Source organism: Euprymna scolopes, chromosome 2 (genome assembly GCF_053919585.1).
Source record: "Euprymna scolopes isolate OS-2025 chromosome 2, ASM5391958v1, whole genome shotgun sequence".
Taxonomy (NCBI): Eukaryota; Metazoa; Mollusca; class Cephalopoda; order Sepiida; family Sepiolidae; genus Euprymna; species Euprymna scolopes.
In genome coordinates, this window is record NC_136483.1 from 143,208,567 (window position 1) to 143,233,629 (window position 25,063).

The 25,063-nt window shown below is 33.7% G+C and overlaps 1 protein-coding gene across 1 annotated transcript in view; it reads right to left on the reverse strand.

The window, feature by feature from the left end:
* Positions 1-24,681, reverse strand: part of LOC145296939 (ubiquitin carboxyl-terminal hydrolase CYLD-like) — an 82,956-nt gene extending 58,275 nt beyond the window's left edge. The window contains exons 1-6 of the mRNA XM_080143147.1: positions 24,503-24,681; positions 18,829-18,915; positions 13,860-14,296; positions 4,945-5,172; positions 2,258-2,411; positions 432-605 (exon numbers count right to left, since the gene is read on the reverse strand). Coding sequence (XP_079999273.1) covers positions 432-605; positions 2,258-2,411; positions 4,945-5,172; positions 13,860-14,288 — 985 coding nt within the window. The 5' untranslated portion in view covers positions 14,289-14,296; positions 18,829-18,915; positions 24,503-24,681. The remainder of the gene's footprint in view (positions 1-431; positions 606-2,257; positions 2,412-4,944; positions 5,173-13,859; positions 14,297-18,828; positions 18,916-24,502) is intronic.
* Positions 24,682-25,063: the final 382 nt, after the last annotated feature.

Genomic DNA, 25,063 nt, shown 5'->3' on the forward strand with positions numbered 1-25,063 from the left:
TTTGAAAGAGTAGTTTTTTTACTGCGGAACAACACGCTTTTTTGACAACACGTTGAAGGCAGACGTAAATTTTTTTTAACACGCCATGGGGAGATAACTCAATTTCAAGCACCGACACTCCCTCCCCATCTTTAATATTAGCTTTTCTTCCTAAAAAGCTAACCTTTTGCTCGATATCATAAAAAATTGTTTTTTCACTTAAAAAAAAAAAAAAAAACCTACTTGATGCAATTAAGTGAAATATTTTTTTTTGAAGAACTTCATTCTATAATGGATATGTACAATTTAAACTTTTTCGATATTTTCAGTTTTAATGTCTTCATTAAACTATACAAGTACCATAATTTTAACTAAAATACAAGCAATTAAAACCCATTTTCACAAACTAAAATAGATGATCTGTGATATCTACTGTTAATATGGCTACTCACGTTTTTGTTGTTCATGGTCTTGCATCTTGTTTGGTCCTCCACTAATAGAGACATAATTTTCTTTTGGGTATCTTTCCGGTACATTGTTCAATAGCATGTACTTGGCATTATTGTAAGTGCTCGACTGATCACTGACGTTGGAATAGAGATCATCATTTTGAATAGATTCACTTTCTACAAAATAGAAAACACACAAAAAAAAAAAAAAAACAGATTGTGATATAATGTCTTGGACTAGAGGTTTTCTTTCATGACAATCGCTCCAGACAAGGCATGAAGCCATTTGATGTAAGGAGTTTAAAAAAAAAGAAAAAAAAAAGCTTCTCAAGCTCAAAAACTAACTAATGATAAATGTTATATGGATAAATTTCAACCAGAAAACAGCAATTTTCCCCTCTTCGTCAGAAACATTGCTCATGGAATGCAAAAACTAAAGGATAAAATAATGCTCCCCATTACAGACAAAGATGTAGTCAAGTTTTGTTTACCTCCTCTTCAAGATTTTTGTTTCTTCGAATAGAAAAATTGTTTACAAACTAATAAAATGTTTTCTTCGTTTCTATTTAAAAAAAAAATTTTTTTTTTTTAAATCTTTGTTGTTTTTGCAAATAAAAATCAATTGTTGACAAGAAAACTCTAAAAATAAGTTGAATAAAAAAACACAAATAAGTTGAACAAGCTGAGCATGCGTGGTCCCCCTCTTGTGCTGCATGTGAGATGACACCACAAAAAATAGTGAAGAAACGATGAATATGAGAAGTATGAAGGGCCAACCTTGCCTACACATTTTCGCCAAGTTTCAGAAAAATCTAATGGATGGGGCAAAAGTTATGGGGTAAAAAGTGTCATTTTTTTTTTGCAATTTTGGGACATTTGTGATCCCTTTTAAGTTCCTGGGAATGCTGAATTCCAGTGAAAATGGACAAACAATGCAGTTTCATGCCTTAAGACATGTATATTTGGGTTCAGCACCACAGAAAACTACTATATAGATATACATATCAAGTTCTTGAGTAATATGAAAAAAGAACTCCGAAAAGGCATGTTTTTTTAGCCCTAAAAGTCCAAGAGGGATGCAAACCAGAATTTTGACAGTGTCTCCCATACTGAATTTATATTAAGAACAATGGCCTCCACATTTTGGCCAAGTTTCAGGAAAATCTAATGGATGGATGAAACTCTATAGGGCAAAAAATCTAATGGATGGATCAAAAGTGTTATTTTTGGTAAAATTTTGGGCATTTTTTACCTCTTTTGAACCCCTGGGGACGCAACGGGAATTTTTATAATGAAATTTTTTTTACTGTGCACATCTATTTAATGAAATACAATTTGTGGCAAAATTTCAGGAAAAACTACTGGACGGTTATCTAGCAATAGTCCAAACTAACGGACGCATGGATGCCACTGAAAACATAGGTCCCTCTCTGATAAATCGGGGGACCAATAAAAAACAAAAATAAGTCGAGATAAAAAACACCTAAAAAAAGTTAAATAAAAAAAGCACCTAAAAATAAATTGAATAAAAATCATCTAGAAATAAGTTAAGAGATAAAAAAAAAAAAAACTTACAAAACATATTTAGCAAAAGATAAATGAAATTCTATGAAAACAATTTTCTTTTACAGCTCAACAAATTTCAATTAAGGTACAGAATAGTTAACAAAGCCTTTTTCATAATAAGAATGGACTTCTAAAAAATTACCACACAGAAAATCTTTGTTTATATCAATTGTGGAAAAAAAAAAAATCTAAAAAATAAAGTTGATGACGTATCTTATTTTGTCACCCTAAAGTAAAAGAAAGGACTAAACAGATTTACTAACCTGTGGCTGCTGTAGGAACTTCAGATTCAGACCTACCATAGAATACATCTTCTCTCATCAAACCTTCCATTGGAATCAAAGAGGCATGACCTGGTTCAGTCCTAAACAGTACTTCCTTCTTGTAACGTCCAGTGCCAGTACCACACGGATTATCCTAAAGAAAGGTAAAAAACAATTTATCAAAACAGTTGTTCACCCCAAAATAGGCATATTACCACTAAGAGATAAGGGGTTGCTGTAATTAGGGGTCAAATTTATAGGAGGGCATCCTAATTAGAGATTTGTGCAGCAAGGTATTTGTTCACATTACATTTAAATTTCTGGTACAATCGAGGAAATAGGGAGCTGAGAGGGAATTCCAAAGGCAAGTGATCCGAGAAAAGAAGCTATTAAATTAGAAAGGCAAAAAGTGGCATGTATTAAAGATCCATCCTGGGCCTGATTCGCTTCTTATCCTCATCAATGATCTCCTAAATCCCTACTATTATACATTTTGTACAGAAATGCATCCGATAAGTATCAAAGATCGAAAGAATCCGATCTTAAAAATAACTTTTCTCTCTTATAAATAAAAATATAATTTTTACAGAAGAATATTTTATGTTACACCAGCCAAGGGAGATAATAAAATTTAAACAAATCATTTCTTCTTAAAAAACAAAAAACAAATTTATTATCATCTGGAGATATAACTTAGTGCTACAGATTGAATGTTCCCCTGTTCAAGTGCGGGTGTACCTCACCATTTGAAGTTTTTTCTTATTAATGTGTTCAATTTACAATAAAAGAAGAGGTACCATTTACAATCGCCACAAATCATTTCTTTGTTTGCATATTTTAAAACAAAATATTAATCAGAAGTGATTTTTCCAAGGCATTCATCGTCAAGCCCAAATATCAGCTGACGTGATATTGTAAACAAACACAGACAGAATTTTATGAACAACATTATCATTATTTTGTTTTTGCAAATTAGTCCACCAGGCAAATTATTCCTTGTAATGTATAATAATCAATAGAGGATTGATTCTATAATAATACATACGCAACCTGTATAAATTAAAATATTATGTTGTTTAAGCATATTGTACGACCAGGCAATGCCGGGCTGCCAGCTAGTAATATTCTAAGTTGATTCATCAACATATATGCAGACATCACTACCATCTATGGGTAACACATTAAAGGTCAGCAACGGCTAAGGTAATTCTGAGTCTCTCTTCTGACCTTGAGCATGTGGTGCAATGGGGCAAAAGGTGTCTGGTTAATTTTAATACATCCCAAACCAAACATATATCTTTTCACCATCAACACTCTGATCCTCACTCGGCCTGAATTGATATGAATGGCTCTCATCTCAAAGAAGTACCTCGCTTCGACAAGCATCTTGGGACTGACCTTCAATCCTGATCTGAAATAAAATTTGTTGCCAAGGTTGTTGGAAAAATGATTACGCCATTCTACCACTCAAAAAGGTATCTCACTCATACAAGAGGAAAATATGTCCTAAAATGGAGTACTGTTGCTACATCTGGGAATAAGTTGCTTGGAGCAAGTATTCTGCCTTAACAGAGTTTAAAACCGGTTTGGAAATCTATGAGGTGATGTCCGTTTTTCCTCCCTGCAACCTCTTTCCTACAGAACAGATGTTGTGAGTCTGGAATACATACATAAAATCCGTTGCCAAGATCACCAGAAAAATGGTTGAATCATTCTACCACTCTGGTAGATATCTCACTGCCAATGCAATCCTCTATCTGTATAAAAATCTAGGATGGAATAGTTGCCACATCTGGACAGGAGCTGCTTGGAATACCCTGTCCAGCCTTGACAATGTTCAAAACTAGCTCTGAAACTTGATACATGATGTCCTTTTCTCTTCCCTGCAACCTCTTTCCTACAGAAGAGACAGTGTGAGCCTCTCTGCTCTATTGTTATTTTTATGGTAAGATCTCATTTGAGAATAATCTACTCCTGTGAATTAAATAAAGGGTCCAGTTTGAAAAGATGCACCTGAAGTAGGTCAGAGGTTACATTGGCCAAAGCGTTATGCAAATAACTACCAAGATAGAATAGTAGTCTCAATAGTCCAAATTATCAATCTTCATCTAAAAAAAAAAATAAATAAATAAAAAATAAAAACTGAAACAAAATTTCAGATAACAAATTACTATTTGTATTGTTTTAGTTCCTGGGTAATAAAGCAAAACTTTTGGTTTTCTACATGGGTGGTTATAAAATCTCATGCAACATTTTGTGAACAGTAATGAATCAATTTTATTAAGCAGGAGAGAGAGAAAGAGAAGAAATGGCAAGGGGGGAAGAAAGAGAGAAGAGAGGGGAGAAAGGAAGAGAGGAGGGGAGAAAGGAAGAGAGGAGGGGAGAAAGGAAGAGAGGGGAGAAGAAAGGAAGAGAGGGGAGAAGAAAGGAAGAGAGGGGAGAAGAAAGGAAGAGAGGGGAAAAGAAAGGAAGACAGAAGGAGAGAGAGGGAGGAGTGAGAAAGAAGCGGGAAAAGAAAGAGGGAAAAGAAAGAAGGAAGAGTGGAAAGAAAGATGGAGGGAGGGGAAAAAAGAAGGAGAGGGGAAGAGAGAGAGGGAGGTGAAAAAGAGTGAGGGAGAGGAAAAAGAGACAGGAAGTGAGGGAAGAGAGAGGAAAATAACAAAAAAAACTTTTATTAAATTACTTACAAACTCCACGCCAACTGCAGGTCCTTTGAAATCATCCAATTTGCCAATCCACCTGACCGTGGCCCCTTCTGGTCCTTCATCACTATGCCAGATGACTCTGTCCCCAATTTGAATCGGTAAATTATACTTCCTGATCTTACTCAGAGAAACAAATGTAGCCCTGTCGGGTTGTCGAGTAGTGAAATAGCGTTTGCCGAGGTACTCCCCATTTCCACTACCTGAAGAATGCTAGTTGAAAAGAAATTTAAAAAAAAAAAAAAGCATTACTTTCTCCCCTTTTTGATATGTCACTTCATTAAAGATGCTGCTTAAAAATCATACTTTTCATGGATGTTACAAGGGGAGGGAGTTGCAAATGGCAGAGATAATTCTGGAGACGACAACCGGCTATCTGGGCTTACATGGATGATGTCAATAGAAGCCAGAGTCAGGGAAGTGAGGGTATGAAATTGTCTATACCTACAATTAACCATTCTGTCAGGTCTGATACTATAGACGACATCCTTTTTAAACATGGAACGCAGAGGAAGATCCGATATAAATGTACGGAAACTATCCCAGTCAGCCATAGTGTATCGATATACTGTACGATGGAGAGGTACGTCTGAGGACTTATTACATTTCATTTTTATCTTAATTGATACAACTGAGTGGTCAGAAGATCCAAGAGGAGACAGAACGGAAACTGAACATAGTTCAGGGCAAGTTGTGAGCAAAAGGTCTAGGAGACTTGCATACTGGCCGTCATTGTCGGGCACACGGGTGGGTTCGTGAACAATCTGAGTGAGGTCATAAGCAATGGAGAAATCATGACAAAATCTCCCCTCATCATCGGTCTTGTTTGAGTGGGTCAACCATTCCACATTGTGAACATTGAAGTCTCCACATACGTGAATGTTAGCTGAAGGATATGCTGGTAGAACTTGGTCAATTTTCTCAGATATGCTTTTAAAGATAGTAACTCCGCTCTTATGGGGGCGATAGAGAGTAAATATAAATGCCGTAGTGTGAGCTAGTGCTACTCGGAAGCACATATAGGGTAAGTTAGGATCTTCTCTGGAGATGTCCCTACCACATGGAAAGCCATCTTTTATATAGGCACATATTCCATGCCCATGGCGATCTTGGGGGTCAGATTTGGAAGTTAGGTTAGAGTATCCTTTAATTACGACTCATTTAGGGAAATAGTCTGTCCAATTCCAGTTTCGCTTAAAAATAAAAGGTCTGGTTTAGTCTCCTGTAATTGGGCTTCAACCTCTGGAAGGTTAGAACGTAGACCCCTGATGTTGGAGAAGGAGACATGGTAGTGGGGGTCTACGTTGGAAGTTTCAGATCCGGGTTTAATCGTGTATTTTTAATTTAAACTTGTCATGATGGAATTTTGGAGTTTGTGGACTAGGTCGTCAGACTTGCTTAGAGCAGGACAGAGAGGGGAAACAAAGAGAGAAAAGTAACGAAGAATATTTTTTTTTTTTTTTTTTTGTAGCTAATGATAAGGTAAAGCCGTAACAATTACCCACTAGTATGGCATCGAGAGGCCCCACCAGAGACTACTGCATGGTCCAGAATCAATTCACCAAATGGCAATACAGCAGCCCCAGTACTTTGCGCCTGCTGATAGGACAGCCTCCTTAGTGGTTAATCCAAGGTTCAGGTCCCTGACTATCAGGCGGATAACATCAGCCCAGATAAAACGTTTACCTCCAGCATCCTTACTAGTGACATGGTTACAAGGATAGACATAAAACAGAAAATTTCCGCCATCTCTGTCGACTGTTCACGCAAAATACTGCCAACCTAGAATACAGCTTTTTCTTCTCCCTTTGTCAGAAAAATCACTCATTAAAAAAATGAGGACTGAGTGACAAATAAAGAGAAGCGAGAGAATTACAAGAGACTTTTTTATTTTTGTCTACATCTGATTGTGGAGGCACGCATAATTGTATGGATTCAAACAAACCATGACTAGGACGATGACTTGTGAATAACACAACATGTAGTCAATAGATGTTCGACTTTTTTTTATCTCTACTTGTATATAAGATACACCTTACAGATGCTAAACTTCTGACCGACCATCAATATGGATTTAGACAAGCCCGTTCCACGGCAGACATCCTCACTGTAATCTCTGAACGCATATACCATTCACTGGACAAAGCGGGAGAGGGCAGAGCGGTAGCTCTAGATATATCTAAGGCTTTTGACAGGGTATGGCATGAGGGTCTCCTCAGGAAGATTAGATCTTACGGTATCACTGGTAGAATACTTAACATAATTAAATCCTTCTTAGATAAGAGAAAAATCCAGGTTGTCCTCGACGGTCGTACGTCTAAACAATATAATATAAATGCCGGAGTGCCCCAGGGATCTATCCTTGGTCCTCTGCTGTTCCTGATATTCATAAATGACCTCCCCGAAAAAATTGCCTCTGAGATGGGTATATATGCTGACGACACCACACTCTATAGCAGGCACGACAGGAAAACAAATGAACATATATCTAAAGTAATGGCAGAAACACTAGAGGATGACCTCAAATCAGTAGTGGAATGGGGACAAAAATGGATGGTAACGTTCAATGCCACCAAGACAAAACTGGTTTCATTCAATAATTACAGGAAACCTTCTCTACCACCTATAGCAATGGCCAACAACTCTTTAGCTGAGAGTACGTCTTTCAAGCTCCTTGGCCTAACGTTCACAGGAAACATGAGCTGGAACAATTACATCGAGGGCATTGCCAGGGCTGCTGCGAGGAAGGTGGGCTCTCTCTACCGTGCTAGAAAACTTCTAACACCCGAAAGTATCCTGTACCTCTATAAGGCCACTATTTGCCCATGTATGGAGTATTGCTGTCATATTTGGGCCGGTGCATCGGCTACTAGTCTCTCTCTCCTTGACAGGGTTCAAAAGAGAGTCGCAAATCTGATAGGCCCTAAACTGGCATCAAAACTTCAGCCTCTGTCCCATCGTCGAAACGTTGCATCCCTCTGCCTGTTCTACAAGTATTATAATGGTGAATGCTCTGAAGAACTGCAAGCACTTGTGCCCCCACGACGTGAACACCCTCGACAGACCCGACAAGCTGCAAAATCCCACCCCCACACTGTAGAGATCCCTAGATGTAAAAGATCGTTCTACTCCAGTAGTTTCTTCCCCAGAACTGCTAGACTTTGGAATTCCATTCCAGGTCACTGCTTCCCCAACTGTACTGACATGCATAAGTTCAAGTGCAACGTGAACCAACATCTCGCTGCCCTAATCCCTACATAGTGCCCCAGTAGATGTTTCCCCTGATAGTAGCCCCCTACACCAAAGTGGCAATGTGCCTTGTTTGGGGTGAAAATATAATAAAAAAAAAAAAAAAAAAAAAAAAATGTAGATTTTTACATATTTGTATGTACAGGATTCATTTTCAATCTAATTAATCAGACCTGTTGAAATTCCACAGGGGACTCATTCATATGTAATATATTCATGTTGGCATTCTGTAAATGGAGACGCTCTGATATTATTGTAGCTCTTTTGTTAAAACTGAAAAATATTTATCTAAGCTAGTAGGGACGCCCAGCACAGCCCAGTCATAAAGTATGCTTAAATATGACATTTTAATTCTAATTTTTGTATATTATAAAGTTGCGATTTCAAAAATAAAATATACACACCCATATGACTTGGGTGCATCAGATTGAATTGAAACCAAAACTTATAAAAAAAAAATATATATATATATATATATATGTATATATTTCTGTGGAAATATACTTTATTTCCTTATAATATATACCAATCCTTATTTAAGAAGCTTAATGTAATTACAGAGCAATATAGTGAATGACTGACAAAAGTCTATATTCCAAAGTTCATGATGTTGACCATCTTACAATTTATTCCTTTAATTCAGTCGACATTTACAATTCTTGACAATATCTGTTTTGTAGCACAAAATCAATCACTTATTATATCAATTAGATAAAGTATGTTTTGACATTATTAAAATCCGAAAATTGGAAGAGAAGCTGTAAATACCTTGTAATATGTTTACATTATATATATAAACTTGAGTTCCTTCAGCTATAACTGAAACCAAAACTTATGAAGAATTCTTGATAAAATTATTTATAAAAAAATAAATTACTCGAATGCCATCAGCTATAATCGAAACTGAAACCAAAACTTATGAGGAATTCTTGGTAAAATTATTTATGACAATAAATGGAAGTCCATAAGAATCAAACGACTCTGATGTAAGGGTGACACAGAAAATAACACACACTATCGTATTAATATATAGATTAGGAATTTTTTTAACACTGTTGTGAGGTGTAAAAGGCCTTAATGTAAGCTATATTTAGTTTAATTTAGTTTTATGCAAAGGGGGTAAAAAAGAGGCGGAAGCGTTTGGTGAAAATTCAGATACCTCCAATTTTTGTGAAATTTTAACAATATTCTCCAAATTTCAGGGTTTTTTTTTTTTTTTTGAGTATTTCACAGGATTTTTAGGGAGGCAAAATATGGCCATAATGTTCCATTTGAAAATTCAAATATTTCAGATTTTAATTAAATTTGATACATAAACACCATGGGGAAAGAGGTGGCTGGTTAATTTTAACACATCCAAAACGAAGCTTCTGTCTTTACATCATCAATGAGCTGATCCCCATCTGGCATCAATTGAAATGAATGGCTCTTATCCTGGGGAGGCTCCATGTTTTGACAAGCTTCTGGGTCTGACATTTACTCTTGATCTGAAATGGAACACGTACATCAAATCTGTTGCCAAGGTTATTGGAAAAATGGTGTGATTGTTCTACCATTCCAGTAGATATCTCACTACTGATGCAATTCTCTACCTGTATAAAAACCAAGTACATCTAAGGATGGAGTACTACTGCCACATCTGGGCAGGAGCTGCTAGAAGCAACTTATCCTGCCTTGACAGAGTTCAAAATAGACTTTGTAGTTTAGTGGGGGATGCCCTTTTCTCTTCCCTGCAACCTCTTTCCCACTGTGAGCCTGTCTTTGCTTTATCATTATATTCATGGCAAGTGCTCATCCGAGTTCAAATCTATGGTCCCCCTCATGCCAAACTTTCACAAAAAACACTCGTCTAGCTGAAACCATTATCAATAATTTTCCCACTCTTTATCTGTGCCTAAACCTAAAACGTACATTCCATAAACAAAGCTTCTTTCTTGGATCTGCACACCTGTTGCACTCTGTTCCGGTTCCCTGCTTTCCAGCTGACTACAATTTGATCTTCTTCAAGTCCAACATAAACAAGTTCTTGATGAGCCGTCCTCTTAAATAATCCAATTTACCAAATTCCCACTACTAATGATTACTATGCTATTGTCCCATTGACTACTGTACACTCATTAACCCTTATCCTTCAGTGGCCTCTGGGCCTTGGTAAGTTGTGACTTCTTTGTAAAAAAAAGATTCCCTGCATTTTAATTTTTTCTTAAGCTTAAATTTAAGACATTTTCTAGAATCGAAAATATGTAATGGATTTTCATAAAATTTAGTATAAGAATTCTAGAGATAAGGTTTAGTAATATTCTGTCTTGATTTTAATCTTCATATGGTGACATATAAAAGTGCTGCAAAACTATTCTATTCTGGGAATTCATTTTACTCATCCAGCAATGGGTTTTCTTCTAATATAAAGAAAATCAAATAAGATTAAAAACATTGGGAAAACAATCTATCTATATAAATAAAAAAAATAGATGCATGCGAGTGTGTGTGTGTGTAAAAATTTAATCAATAAACTTTTAAACTACTGGTCACATAAATTAACAGTAAATAGTAATCATATACTAAGGATGGTTTCTAACGAGTAAAATCTTTGTTTTGAGTGGATGAATAACGTGTACAGAAGTCGGCAAGTTGAAATGCAAACTGTTCATTTCAATTTGCTAACATTTCTATTACTTTGTGCATGTGTAAACTAATCATAGCCAAAAGTGGTTTAATTTTATAAGTATTTTTTTTCATCTGTGTGTTGAGGCTCGGAATTTAAATGCGAGAGCACAGCTGGAGAGCTAATTGTTTTGGTTTCGATTCTAGCTGATGGCACTCAAGTTATTTGTTTTTTATCACCTTAAAAATTAGTACTATATATTAGCTATAATATTCATTAGAGAACTGACTGTGATAATAAAAACGAAATCTGTATGTACTAAAATATATTAAGTGTACTTTATGACTGGCAAGATCGGGTGCTCCCTGCTTATAAATAAAAATGGAGTCGTAGTTGCATTTCAGGACTTGGTGACTGCTTGGGAGCCACACTGAAAAAAAGACATAGTTAAAATTCGGAGACTTTTAATTAATATCATTCCTCATTTGTTTAGAATTTTGAAGGTAAATTTTCACATGTACTCCAGTCTGAAAGCCGTTCTTAATATGGGGAGGTTGGGGGTGTTTATGCCGAAAGCCACTTTTAACATGAGGAGGTTGGGAGTGTTTATTCCAAAAGCCGTTCTTAGTATGGAGAGGTTCGGGGTTCTTATTCCATAAGATGTTCTTAACGTGGGGAGGTTGAGGGTGTCTTGAAAGCCGTTCTTAACATAAGGAGGTTGGGGGTGTTTATTCTGAAAACCGTTCTTAACATAAGGAGGTTGGGGGTGTTTATTCTGAAAACCGTTCTTAACATGGGGAGGTTGGGGGTGTTCATTCCGAAAACCATTTTTAACATAAAGAGGTTTAGGGTGTTTATTCTGAAAACCGTTCTTAACATGAAAATACTCAATGAAGTGAAAAAAGTCATAATTGTTTCGTTTTACACACATGCACATTCCTCGGTTGTGAAAAAAAAAAAACAATGGCTACCAGGAATTACATTAGCTTTTACGTTAGATAACAAATGTTTTCATATCTGTTAAACTATTTATCAGCCCTAAATGTAACCATGATATTCTTTGTCAACATACTCGAAAACTTATAAAAGTCGACATATTGAATGTGAATGGCGAGTTGGAGTTAATGTAAAAAAATACCGTTTTTAATTCAGTTATTGCTCATTTTTATTTTACGGCATATCAACCCATTTTTCCTAAAAATTTACAAAAAAAAAACCAAAAAAACAAAAATGTGAATAAAGCAACTAAAATTGTTGAATGCAAAAATGAAAAGTTCATCATGAAAACAAATTATAGAAAGTCAATGGCAGAAATATAAAAAAACAAAAGTAAAACACTTTAAAAATTAGATGCCAAAGATATAAATTTTGTCTGTTATACACAAATTCATAATGAAATATGTTAGAACAAATACAGTTGGAAATTCATCATTGTATTTTTTAAAAAGTTCTCTAGTAAAATACATCATGCTATTCGGCTTTCTCCATTTGTAGTCAGAACTGTTTACGTCATGCCTATGTCACTTAACTTTCTATGTTTGTAGTCAGAACTGTTTACGTCATGCCTATGTCACTTAAATGTCTATGTTTCTAGTCAGAACTGTTTACGTCATGCCTGTCATTTAACTTTCTATGTTTGTAGTTGCAACTGCTTATGTCACATCAATCTAACTCAACTTTCTCCGTTCATAGATGAAAGTAACTGCACCATTCCTATGTCACTTAGCTTTCTCTGTTCATAGTCAGAACTACTTATGTCATGCATATATCACTCAGCTTTCTCCACTTGTAGTCAGAACTGCTTACGTCATGCTTACATCAGTAATCTTTCTCTATACATAGTCAGAACTGCCTACACGACTAGGCTTTCTCTCTATGTGGTGGATATGCATTTATTCAGCTTTTTCCATTCATAGCTTGAATTGCCTGTCATTTGGATTTCTCGTTAGTTAGAAATGCCTATGTCACCCATGCAAATCTCTGACGGTCTCTTAAGCAACAGCACTCACTATATTTATTCATTTTTACACATCAAACTGGTCTGGTTTGTGATAGCAGTGTTTTTGGATAATTTGTCACTGGTCTGAGGGAGATACTTCCATTTTACTAAGGGATTCATTCATTTAATCATATGAGATTTTGGGAAGCTAAAACCAATGCAAAACATTTAACATTATGAAAACATTAACAACAAAAAAAGAAGCTGATGTTTGAGCTTGACGATGAATGCCCTGGAACAGTCACTTCTGATTAATTGTAAGAAAAAAAAAATTTGTTTTTCAACTACTTTATTTAATGTAACAAAGTTTTAACATTATAAAAATGCTCTGGAAAAGGCACTTCTGATTAATTACAAAAATGTCCTGTAAACATCATTTGTGATTATTGTAAAAAAAAAAAAAAATACTCAAAAAACAAATTTTTTCTCATAATCAGAACTGACTTTTCCGGGGCACTTTTGTAATTAATCAGAACTGACTTTTCCGGGGCACTTTTGTAATTAATCAGAACTGACTTTTCCGGGGCACTTTTGTAATTAATCAGAACTGACTTTTCCGGGGCACTTTTGTAATTAATCAGAACTGACTTTTCCGGGGCATTTTTGTAATTAATCAGAACTGACTTTTCTGAGGCATTTTTGTAATTAATCAGAACTGACTTTTCTGAGGCATTTTTGTAATTAATCAGAACTGACTTTTCTGAGGCATTTTTGTAATTAATCAGAACTGACTTTTCTGAGGCATTTTTGTAATTAATCAGAACTGACTTTTCTGAGGCATTTTTGTAATTAATCAGAACTGACTTTTCTGAGGCATTCATCGTCAAACCCAAATATCAGCTCCTTTTTTGTTATTAATGTTTTTGTAATGTTAAATATTTTGCGTCAGTTTTAGCATCCTAAATTCTTGTACGAAAAAATGAACAGGCTTTTAGTAAAATGGAGTTATCTCCCTCAGAGCAGTGATGAATTATCCAAAAGCACTATGATACCTATCTTAAATCAAATAAGAAATTGATTCTTCCCTTCAAAATGTTAAATACTTACATTCAATTCAATCCCAAAAATTATTCCTAGCTGATCCGATAGGCTTCCTTTGTACTTGATCTTACCATCGACCTGGTGATTACGGATAGTTACCGTCACAGAGTCTCCCTCTTTCAGTTCAATCCCTTCCTTGAGCCATTCTTTGTCTTGAAAGACGCTTAAGCGTTCCTTGCATGATGCAATGGACACCAGAAGTTTAAACTCTGCCACCCTCAAACGATGCACAGTGTCCTTGGTGCACGGAACCATGACTGGGTTTTCATCATTGAGATTTCGCAGTTGCAACATGTCCCCTTCATTTGCTGGACCTCTTAGTAATTCACCGGGTAGCAAGTCCAACGTTTGTTCCATACGGGCAAAAATGTTCTTAAGGTGTCCAGTTTTTAGAACAAGGAGGATAAAGTAGTTATCTCTCACTTTCGAGTTCATTATGATTTCTAGAAATAAAAGAATGAAAAGATTATATATATATATATATATATATATATATATATATATATATATATATACACACACACACATATATATCTCAGTAGTGGCATTCCAAAGGCAAATATATATTTTTTTATTACACAATATTTTTTTAATTTGTCTTACACGTGTTTCACTGAATGGCGTACGAATATCAAACAACTCAGAGACAGTTAATATTTTCCTAAAAACAAACAAAAAAAACCCCAAACAATTCCAGAGTTTTTTGTCTTTTTTTTGGAGGGGGGGCTGATGAAAAAATAGAAATTGCTAGAGGTCATATGATTCATAAAACATTTACTTATTCAAAATATAATTGGGTGTTTCAGGAGAGACGGCTGGATATTTTTTAGTCCTACGAGGAAGCATTAATATTTAAAGTGCTGAGTGATATAGGCATGACATAAGTAGTTCCAACAATTTCTAACTTTTTCCATTTATTTTCACCAGCTTTTATCCTCTTTAATCCAAAGAAAAAAAAAAAAAAACCAAAAAAAAACTCTGAAATTGTTTGTTTCTTCCAAGAAAAATATAAACCGTCTCTGATGAGTTCTTTACAGTTTGTATACCATTCAACAAAACATGTGTAAGACAAAATAAAATATTATGAAAGAAAAAAATATAAATATGTATTTCACTTTCGAATACTAACTACTGGTATATATGCTCTGAAAGTGTTACGTTTTCATTGAGCTTAATTGTGACAACTGGGAAAAAATTTCTTTATATACTATATCTATATTGCCATGCTAATGGTTTAAGATACACCAAATATTCTAAGTTGTTACGATTTTCTTGGAAATCGATCATATTTTGGATCTTTTGAAGCATAAAACATATCTTCATCTATGAAATTTAAAAGGTGTGTGTGTGGGGGGGGATAAAATCTTATAGCTTAAAGGGAAATAACTCGTAGATTAAATGAAAACTTACTTCCATTTTTAAACACAGCTGATTTTAGTTATACTCATAATTAAATGTAAATTAAATTAAAAATCAATAAACTTTATATAATATTTCTAAATAGAATACTCAAAATAATTTTATTACTGATTTCCACTTAAAATTTTAAACTAATTATTAAAACAGACTTTCCTTAATATAATATGAAACTAAGATAACCTCTTGAATGTTAATTCTTTTTGAATAAAGAATATATATATATATGGAGAGAGAAAATATAATGCAGGAATAAAAGTATATAAGGGTCTGTTTTCAGTATAAAAATCTATTTATGAAACAGTGTACCTTTTATATATATTGACCTAATTGCGAACAAACAAATAGACAGGAATGGTTAAGTGGCAGTTTTAGTCATTTAGAACTGCTTTAAAGCTTCACCACTCATTTTTTGACCAAATTTCAAACAATTATTACAGTTTATAGATCATCTTCTCAGCTATATTGTGAAAGAAAAACAAAAAACTTTTCAATTTTCGTTCAGTAAAACAACAGTTATGATGAATGGTTAAGTGGCAGTTTTAGTCATTTAGAACTGCTTTTGAGAATTTTTTTTAAAATTCATTTTATAACATTGTATAATCAATTCTTAATGCTGCAATATTTTAAGTTATAAATTTATTATATTTTTTTACTAGAGTATCTTATCCCTTTCTTTGCCAGTTTTAACAACTAGTCCTTTATTTTTCCATGTTTAAGCTTAACCATATTACTTTTCATGCTCGCATTTTTCTATTGTAATTATAATATATATATACTAGCAAAAGTAGCCGTCGTTGACTGGGTTCAAAAGCAGCCTACAGAGAATGGACTCTGATTTATTAAAGTATGATAGGTTATGAAAAGGAAGGGTTGTAAAGAGATAGCTTCGAATTTGGGGGTATCAAAACCAAAGCAAAATATGATGAAAGTAAAAATAAAATAGATAAACCCCATAATTTATTATACCATACTTGTTCACACTGAAACACTTATCACAATATCCTGTGGATCTATATTAAAAAACCTTGTTAAACTTTGTGACATATTTCCATTCTATGGAGGTCAGGTGCGAACAAACACCCCATAATTTAATTACACCATATTTTTTCAAACAGAAACATAATTATCAAAGTATACTTACACAGATAGATATGAAAAGTCTTTATTAAAGTTTGTGCTTATTTCCATTCTATGAAGGCCAGGCGCGAACGCAGACCCCACAATTTTATGATACCATCTGTATTTAAGTTAAAACATACTTATCAAAGTATTCTTATGTACATCTATATCAAAAACACGTGTAAACGTTTTTTTTTTTAATTTTTAAATTTTTTTATTTCCATACTCTGTGGACCAGGCATGAACGCAGACCCCACAATTTTAATGAACCACCGTTCTGCCAGATCAAATATACCCATTCCTGTGTCTCGATACATCTTCTATCAGTATATATAATCAGTTTTTTAAAATAGTCAACCATATAGGAGCCTATTCGTGACCAGACACACACACATGCATACACACACAGACATTCAACTTTATATTATATATACATATATATACATATATATATATATATTAGGGATGTACCGATTAATCAGTTGGTAATCAGGTAATCAGCTAATTACTTTTCTCTTTCCTATTAAATTTAAACCATTTCATCACTGCCAAGTGATTCATCAGATAGCTTTGACATACTAACATACAGAAATCATCAGAAAACACATTGAGTCATAGAACTTAGAATTTTTAGAAAATTTACAATAGTGTGATAAATAATGGATAATCCACATCTCACTATCCAACAACCATAAGATCACTTGCACTGCAACCGAGAAGGCTGACCTGCTTTCCCAGCAGTTTTTCTTCAACTTTATTTTAGACCCAACAAACCACTCCCTTTCAAATTTCCCCTTGCGGACAGAAGCCCCACTATGATTTGAAATTACCTCTCTCCATATTTATGATATCATAAAAAACAACAGACACTTCCAAGGCATGTGGGCCTAATCTCATCCCTACTATACTAATAAAGAAATGCTCCACTGAGGGAGTCCCTGTTCTCTCAAAACTCTACAACAATTGCCTTACCAAATCTTATTTCCCTGATAGCTGGAAAATTGCTTCTATGATAGTAGTATTTACGAATTCTGGTGAAAGTACTGACCCACTCAATTATCGCTCCACTAGTTTCTTTCCTCTCTTTGCTAAAATCTTTGAACCATTAATGAATCTAGCAATAGTCCACAACCTTACAGATACTAAACTTCTTTCTGACTGGCAGTATGGATTTAAGCAAGCTTGTTCTACTTCAGATATCTTAACAGTCATCTCTAAATGCATATATGATGCATTGGATAAGACAGGGGAATACTTAATATAATCAGATCCTTCTTAGACAAGAGAAAAAATTCAGGTTGTCCTTGATAGTGATAGTTTCAAACATCATGATATAAATGTAGGTGTGTTTCAGGGGGTTGATCCTTGAATCTTTATTATTTCTGATATTCATAAATTACCTCCCTTATAAAATTGTGTTGGAGATGGGTATGTATGCTGATGATACCACTCTCTATAACAGACACGAGGGGATAATCGATGTACACATAACCAAGGCAATGGCTGACTCCTTAGAGAAGCCCCTCCAGTCTGTAGTGGAATGGGAACATAAATGGATTGTAACATTTAATGCTGCCAAGACTTTTTTAACAATTACAAGAAACCTTCTCAACAACTGATTGTCATGATTAATGATATGTTACCTAAAAACTCTTCATTCAAACTCCTCAGCTTAACATTCACAAGCAACACAAATTGTAACAACTACATTGAAGACATTGCCCAGGCAGCTGCAAAGAAAGTGGGCTCTTCCTACTGTGCTAGAAAAATACTCACACCTAATAGTATCCTGCATCTCTACAAAGCCACCATTCACCCATGCATGGAATATTGTTGCTATATCTAGGATGATACATCTACCACTAGTCTCTTTCTCTTAGACAGTCCAAAAAATTTAAAAAAAAAAAAAAAGCCTCCCCCCCCCCAAGTCCAAGTTTTCAATTTCCACACTATCAACCAAGCTCTAACCCCTGTCCAATTACAGCAATGTTGGATCATATTTTAATGAAAAATGCTCTGACAAACTCGTAGCACTTGTGTCCTCTCAATGTAAATACTCCCGACAGATTCGACAAGGAGAAAAATACATCCCTTCAATGTAGAGATCCCTAGATGCTGGAAAGCCTTATACTGTAATAGTTTCTTCACTTGAACTGATAGACTTTGGAATTCCCTCCATGTTTCCTACTTCCATCAGGACTAACATGCAGAAATGTAAATGTAATGTGAACATACATCCAGCTGCTTGCAAGTGCCCTTGCAGATATGGTTCCAAATAGTAGCCCCTTATGTTCAAATGTCAATATGCCTTGTTTGGGGATGAATAAGAGGGAAAAAATTAAAATAAGATTGAGTAAAGGAGTCTTTTTTTTAATTCTTCATTAAAATTAAACAAAAAATATATATATATACAAATGGCTAAATTAACTACACTTACCGTTGATCAAAAAGAAAAAAAAAGATTTTTTTATCAATGGTCAACCTTTAATATCATTGGTCATTCTTGGCACAAGCTGGTTTCAATCTATGGAGAAAAGAAAAAGATTTCATTTTTTAAATAAATTTTGGTTGAACTATTTAGGAATCACAGATACTATTTTTTTTATTACTATAATGATATTGTGCCTGGGTTCAACTCTACAATAGGAGCTGCTGACAAATCCTATCTCTCTCATTACGATTATACATATATTTTGGATAACATTAGTGATTATATTTATAAAAAAATAAAAATAATAACATATAATTAGTCATTATATTTATTATAGATACATTAAAAATATATTAGTTATTATACATAAAAAATAAATTGATATTTAAAAGGAGTAATAATTTCTAGGTCCCAATTAGTAAAGAATGAAGAACTAAAACAGTGCAGTGATTCTTTACCATTGAAGTTCTCACTAAGCTCTGACAAGGACACCTTAAACAACTACATTCAGCACATCCCGGCATTGATCAGATGAAATCAATGACATACACTGTTGTTTATTGGCCCAATGTGGATGCAGACACTGAAAATGCTGTCTAACATTGCATCCGTCGGGTATCAAAGAGCAAAAGAATCCACTTCGGATTATTGACTCTTTCTGGACATACACAAAGCAATCATGGTCTCAAAAACACATAAATTTTGCTATCAATGACTTTAATTTCGTTGTAAATGTCCATTCCAAATAGCCAGAAAGTTTTCCTATGACTGACACTGTTAGCTATAACAGTACTCAAACAGCTAGTTAGTCAATATCGCTTGTTCGAAGCAGATCGTAATTCATGACAGTCATTCCAGTAATTCTGCAGTTTGTGTTGCATTACACATATCCAGTTCACACTCTATAATCCTCAATCCAAATGCTAGGTCAAACATTTTGTGGATACATTTAACCACGTGCAACTCAAAGAAAAGAACAAGTAAGCATAACAGAAGAGATACTTCATGCTTTCTTCCTTTCATACTAAGCAACACGAAATGGTACAGTGAGGAATAATCTGTCACTAGCAAAGACACTTATGGGACACTGCATCCAACAACATCCTAATCCTCACACAGCAAAAACATTTTAGTTGGTACACCAATGTTTGCTTGGAACTATAAAACTGGTCAGCCAAACTGAAAACAGCAAATAAAAGGATAATTCCTGTATGATCTGAAAGTCAAGAATTAATTCTGAGTATAGCACAAAAGTAAAATACGTCTAAGACAATTGAATTGACAAGTCAACCATTCCATTTGATCTGTTAATGGAGATATTCAAACTACATCCGTGTCACCTCTAATGCAAATGAGAGTAATGAAAGATCACATAAGAGTTGACTAAAGTACATTCGCATTTCAGTAAAACGCTTTTAAGTTAATTTCAAGCACACTCAGTACAGTTAAGAACTGAAACAAAAGACAGCCTAAAATAATATGCAAGACAGAGTTATCTCCCTTACACTCCATGAAATGACAGAGTTTATTATACAAAGTAATTCTTGCTGATAGGCTTTTCCTTCCCCTTTTTTTTTTTTTTTTTTTGTCAATTATTATTACTGGCAAACGGCTTTAAAGGAAATTGATCTTTGGCTTTTTTTTTGGTTGTTTTGTTTTATGGCATATCAACCCTTTTCAGATTATTTAATCTCGCATCCAGTAATTTTGGAAAACGTTTTTATGCTCCAAGTTCTTTATATCAAATATTTTTTTATGGAGTTTGGTTTGATTATTTTGTAGAAGAAAATTGTTTTTGACTTTGCAGAATATGATTGAGTTTTGCATATATATATATATATATATACTTTGAAGTTCTGAAATGAATTAGCTTACAGCTTGGTGAATATCCAATAGAAATTATAAATAAATATATAACAACTATATTTTATTTTACATTTTATTATTGCCTTTAGCCATTTTGAACTTCAACCTGATCATCTGAATTTAAAAACTAAACAAAGGAACTTACCTCTACTCTCAGAAACTACCATTATCGAAATGGATTAATTTTTGCAAAAATTGCTGCCTGTTTTTTTACCATGGATATTACCAGAAACTTTCGGTGTTTACACACACTTCACCAATCTTTACACAAAATGGATCTTAAACTTTTTTTCAATGATTAATTCTGCATTTGGATACCATTCATCATATCCTTTCTTGGTGCTAATACACTTACTGATCCGCGCTATTTTTTTAATCATATTTCCAAGTTTAATTAAAGTTTTATGATATGTTTTTTAATTAAATTGTAAGGTTAAAGTACAGAATATTTTTAAATAATAACATTATTTCAGCACGGATCAATAAGTGCACTAGTACCCCATTCTTTACATTTCACATTCATTTCCTTTATCTAGGTCACTTAAAGGCATTTCACTTTTAATATTTTTTCTTTGTATGTGCTACTTAGCAAAATTATTGTGAACTAATATTAGTATTTTGCTAGAAATTTTCCTCTGAGGAGATGGGCTTACATTGAAAACTCATGGGTTAAGGATATTAACTTAAACATTGTATTCTTTGATTCAAGCAATAAATTTTATTTGAAAATTGATCCTTTTAAATGAAATTTGAACATATAAACTAGAATCATATATTGATTGAGATTGTCGGACTGACTTCCTCATCTTGGTTGTTATTGTCACAATACAGACAATTAGAATCATATTTTCTTTCTTTCTTTCTTTCTTTCTTTCCAGGGAAGTGGAGTATGGAGAAACATAGAAAAAATATACAAAACAATTTTTTTTAAAATAAGCGGAAATCGGGTTCTTTTGTGTTTATATTAGACTACGATAAATTGTTTTTCACGCATTTCTAAATGGTATTTCCGGGAAATAGTTATGTCGACCACTGCCTACTGTAAAATCACTATCACGTATTTGTCTCACGTGACTAAAATTAGTCACTCAATGACAACCATTTCAAATTGTAGAAAAAAATCGTCTGCTTTTGAATATTTCAATAATGAAAACTCGGTATTTTAAGGGCAGAAAGAATAAAGCATAGTATCAGAACAGATAACTTTAACGTTAATTCTATTTTTAAAACGTAAAAATAAACCGAAAAGAAAAACATTGCAAACTCGGCAAATACTCAGATCAGATGTAAAAAAAAAAAAATAAACGATATTGCATGGTATCTTCTTTTTTTTTTTTTTTTAATTATTGTTAGGTGGAAGCACAGAATAGTTACAAAATACTCTCCTCGTGTTAAGAACGGCTTTCAAAATAACTATTATTTCAGCACGGTGGCAAAAGTGCAAAACTACACAAATACCAAAATAAATATCGGTTTTCGATATTTAAATATTCGGTGGTTTTTAGGAATAGGTATCCATTCAGAAAGTCGTGACAAAAAAACAGTCCCGACAACGAACGGAAAAAAAGTTCCGATGCTTCCACACAATACGAACTGAACTAAACTAAACCGACTTTGAAAACTGGAACTTAGGGTTAAGATAAGGATTTTTTAAATTTCGGTAGTTATGGCACTTTATAGCGATTAGCAAAAATGAAGAAAAACTTTTATAGTGTACATTACCTACTTGTCACGGAATGAAGATTTTATATTTAAAAATCCAAACATCACAAAAATTTATCAAATAGTTTTTTTGCTTTTTTTTTTTTTTTTTTATTATTTACGAAAAATAAAATTGCAGTTTTTTTACCGATAAATTACAGACGAGGCCGTGTTTTACTAAAGACAATAAGGGGAGGTAATCAGTTATTGTTTTGACAGTTTCCACGTGCATTAGAGTTGTCTGCCCTTGTCCATCGATTCGTTCGACGATTTTTTTTTTTTTTTTCACTCTCATCGAATCAGAATAAACTAATTTTCATGAATAAAAATAAAACTACTCGATCAAATTACGTGATTTGGGGAATTTTCCATCTTCGGCCCGTGACTGGTACCGGCGGTACGTGCATTATACAGACAATTCTTTAATTTAAAATGTCACCATAAGTGTCAATCTGAATAAGCACCAGAATTTCAAGATAAATTCAACTTTTACGGTATCTTTTATTTATCAAATTTTTAGATGAAAGTACAGAATGTTAAGAATGTGTTTCTTAATAACGTTATCAAGTGCTTGTTACATTGCCGATCTTTTAAACAAACGCATTTCAGGTGAAAACATTACGTGCTGGACTGCTGCAGTGCTGCTTATGTGTCCTGTCGAAATTAAATTTAAAAACAATCACGAAAAAATGATCCAGTAGATGTGCTAAATAGATGTAGTTTTAACAAAAAATAAGGTGCTTATGTATTTTTGGTACCGCGATATTTTTTAAATAGTTTTTTTTTCAGGTTAAATTCAAGTTTCACGATATCTTTTTTTTTATTGTTAAATTGTTAGATGGAAGCACAGAATAGTTACAAAACACTCTCCCCTTCCCATGTTAAGAATAGCTTTCGAAGTAATAACGTTATTATTCCAACGCGATACCAAAAATACATTAGTTACAAATTACGTTCTGAAATTGTGTTTAAAATGGCTGCCCATTAAATTTGTCAATTTAATTCAAAGGTTAATTTCCGTGTTTACTGAATTGAATTGGTCGCACGACACACAAAACTCTCCCACAAATTCGATAAATTCTATTTTTACTGGATCATTTTTCGTAATTCTTGGAATTTATACTAATTTCACCATGATGTACGTCATAATGTTTTCACCTGAAATGTGTTGGTTTAAATGATCACAAATGTAAACACGCGCCGTCATTATTTCAGCACGGTCCGTACAGTACACTGCAGAAGTAACACGTTACTTAAGGACTAAAAAATACGGTGCTAGTGCAGAGAGTGATCCGCGCTATTTTTTAAATCGTATTTCCAAGTTTAATTAAAGTTTTATATTTTTTTTATTCAATTGTAAGGTTGAAGTATACAATAGGCACAAAACACCCTCCCCTCCCCATGTTAAGAATGGCTTTTTAAATAACAACGTTATTATTTATGTCCGGATCACTCTCTGCACTAGTACCAAAAACACAATTAAAGATCACCGATAAATTTTATCCAAAATAAACACTTATGTGTTTCCGTGCTACTTTTTAAAAATAGTATTTTCAAGTTAAATTCAAGTTTTACGATATCTTTGTTCATTAAACTGTTCGGTGAAAGTACAGAAAAATTATAAAACACCCTCCACTCCCATGTTAAGAATGGCTTTCTAAATTACGTTATTATTTCAGTACGGTAACATAGGTGCATAAGTACAAAAACAAATAATAAAATAAAAGAACTGAAGGTACTAGTGGAGAGAGTGATCCGGACGTAAATAATAACGTTATTATTTAAAAAGCCATTCTTAACATGGGGAGGGTGTTTTTTGTACCTATTCTATACTTCAACCTTACAATTGAATTAAAAAAAAAAAAAACATATAAAACTTTAATTAAACTTGGAAATACGATTTTAAAAATAGCGCGGATCACTCTCTCCCTGCACTATCACCGAACTGAGATTTTGCAACGATTCCTATTAAAGAAAAGCTTAAATAATAAAAAATTTAGAGGTGGGATCATTTTTATTTAATTCATTCTTAAAATAATCTGTTTATGTTTTTATCCGCGTAGTGTTTGTATGAGGGGAAAATGAAGAGAAAGAAATACTATAAAGAACTCACCGAAAATACATTTCTCGTACTAAAGGGACTCTTGTCTAGTTTTTAATTCCTTCCTTGTCATTTGTAGGTGGAAGGCGGAAATGTAAAAACCAATACTATTATTAAACAAATCATCATTTTTATTTTGAGGTCTGGGTTTTTCCAAGTCGTTTACGCATGCGCTAGAATAGTATAAAAACAAAGCGGTGTCAACCGAAAATCTGTTCCGCGTGAGATAAATGCCCATTTATTATCCTTAATATTTGCTGATTGTACAAAATTCCACCTATATTAAAAAAAAGAAAGAAGAAACAAAAATATAGAAAAACCTTTATGATGTACGTGCTCTTGACGAAACGAAAAGATCATATATAAAAAATCAAATAAATTGATCAAGTAATTTCATTTTTTTTATAAAGAAATCACTTTGAAACGAGTTTTAGTGATTAATGAGAAATCGTAGGCATTATTAAGCTAATCTCGTAAATTTGAATTATTTTGGGTTATCTACTCTTGTTTACTCAAGATGCCGACGCGAGAAAGTCCCTTTTTGCTTACCCATAAAATTTGATTTTCTTAGTT